This window comes from Sphaeroforma arctica (assembly GCF_001186125.1).
Source record: "Sphaeroforma arctica JP610 unplaced genomic scaffold supercont1.2166, whole genome shotgun sequence".
Lineage (NCBI taxonomy): Eukaryota > Ichthyosporea > Ichthyophonida > Sphaeroforma > Sphaeroforma arctica.
This window is the reverse complement of record NW_014038392.1, coordinates 1-2482: the sequence shown is the minus strand read 5'-3', so window position 1 is coordinate 2482 and position 2482 is coordinate 1. Positions and strand designations below refer to the sequence as shown.

At 40.6% G+C, this 2482-nt stretch overlaps 1 protein-coding gene across 1 annotated transcript; it reads left to right on the top strand.

Moving 5' to 3' along the window:
- Positions 1-358: 358 nt before the first annotated feature.
- On the top strand, positions 359-2425 carry SARC_12240 (hypothetical protein; the record flags this gene model as incomplete). Its single annotated transcript, XM_014293659.1, has 3 exons — positions 359-497; positions 1558-1691; positions 2256-2425. Coding segments are annotated over 3 exons (443 nt in total), but the record flags the coding sequence as incomplete, so codon positions are not given.
- Between the last annotated feature and the right edge of the window lie 57 nt (positions 2426-2482).

Below are 2482 nucleotides of genomic sequence, written 5' to 3'. Positions count from 1 at the left end.
ATACACTGTAGGATATGAATGGGCTATATATACACTGTAGGATATGAATGCGTTGTATATACACTGTAGGATATGAATGGGTTATATATACGCTGTAGGATATATAGAGGCACTGAGCGTGTTGTATGATATGGATTCATATGAACACAGCGAGTGGCGGTGAGATTTAAAATGGGTTTGCGACATGTGTGGGAGTAATTGTGTGCTGCTATATGTGTGCGTCCACGGTAACTAGCAAACATACAGAGTACCGTGCAGGTGCGACAGACACTAACACTAACACACACACACACAAGTACACAGGTCACTCATACTCAAACACACACATGCATGCATTGCTACACTACACGTGCATTTTAGGTTCTACACACACTGCAACGGTACACACAGAGCCAATCGAATGCTCTGACGGACTCTGCTGTGGAGTCTAGTGTACCTGTGGTGGCGCCTAAGGACCGAACTTCGCGGGACAGTCCTGTCTACAGCACAAGGTGCAGGTGTGTTGGCCGTGAGTACATATAGATGTAAACTTGGTTTAAGTTTTGGGCCCATAGGTGGAGTGTCGTTGGGGTCTGTGCGTGTGTGAGAGATACCTCTGTCGCATGGTTGTATTAGGGCAGTACATATGTAAACTACACATGTTCATGGACTATGTTTGGCCCATGTATCCCATCCGTGTATGTATGCATGGAGGTACTGTCTACTTATTGGGTTGGTTGTTTAAAGCCAGCACTTGAAGTGCACTTCTCACCACAGCACAAGTATATGAGTTGTTGGTATGGGTGTCTGTACGTTGCTATCCTTGGCGGGGTGTCGGTTGTGTGTATGGGAATATTCTCGCAGGACATCCTCCACCCATGTATATGCCAGTATAAATACAGGCAAACATACTGAATGCTTTACGTCAATGTGTATATACAAGCTATATCACACCACGAAGCAGGTGTATATATAAACATGAATACACACTGACATTGCATTCTATGCACACACTGACATATTTACCTACGTTCACAAACTGTAATAAAGGAAAATGTATAAGCATAGTTACATATGAACATGCACACACTGTCACATTTACCTACATTAACGTTCTATTAATATATTACCTACATCGACGTTCTATTGACATCTTACCTACATTGACGTTCGATTAATATCTTATTTACAGTGACTTTCTATTAATAACGTACCTACATTGAAGTTCTATTTATATCTTACCTACATTGACATTCTATCAATATCTTGCCTACATTGAAGTTTTATTAATATCTTACCTACATTGACGTTCTATCAATATCTTACCTACATTGAAGTTCTATTAATATCTTACCTACATTGACGTTCTATTAGTATACTACCTACATGGACGTTCTATTGATATCTTACCTACATTGAGGTTCTATTGATAGCTTACCTACATTGACATTTTATTAATAACTTACATACATTGACGTTCCATTAATATCTTACCTACATTGACGTTCTTTTAGTATCTTACCTACATTGACGTTCAATTGATATCTTACCTACATTGACGTTCTATTAATATCCCAGGGGTCTGCCGTTGGATATACACGAACGTCACAGCTGCGGTGGAAGTCCCGCCAAACGGGCGCGTGTCTCTGCAGTAGGTAGCGCAACTGGACGCAGAAAGGATTCGGGTGTAGCTGATTGTGACTCAGATGAGGGTGTGTGATTATATGCTGTATTCACTTATGATCAATTGATGAGGGTGTGTGATTATATGTTATATTCTCTTATGATCAGTTGATGAGGGTATGTGATTATATGTTATATCCACTTTTGATCAGTTGATGAGGGTATGTGATTATATGTTATATTCACTTATGATCAGTTGGTGAGTGTAAGTGCGTATATGTCGTATTCACTCATTATCAGTTGACTACCATTTCCGAGTGCTTCTCATTATGAAGCTGAGCCCGTGGCTGGTTACCGGTTTTTCTAAACTCCTCAAACCTTAAGTCCCTTGATATCTGCCAAGGATCATGTTAACGATCCGACCGTTCTGTTAGTAGAGTTCATACATAGAGAGTGATACGATGTACATACACATAGTAGGGTGGCCAGTGTTAGGGTTTTAGGTTTTAGTACTCCACACAGTAAGAATACAAACACACAGAGTGCAATTGCTATTTTTGGAATCTTGGGGCTTGAATTGGTCTTGGCATATTCCTAATTCTCTCTTATTTGGTTCGTTTTCTCTTCTTTCGGGGTTGTTGTTGCGTCGTCAGATGAGGAGAAGGCTGTCGATTCGGGAATGAGCGTCGACGCAGAGATTAAAAAGTGCAATGCAGAGATTAAAAAGTGCAATGCAGAGGCTAACCCGAAATCGACGAAAATTCGGGATTTGATGGGTAAGAAGCACCTGGTTTCGGTACGGATGTGTATGTGGTCAGTGTAATATGATGTACACAGCGTGTATCAATAACCACAAATGGGTGTGTGTATGTGATATGTA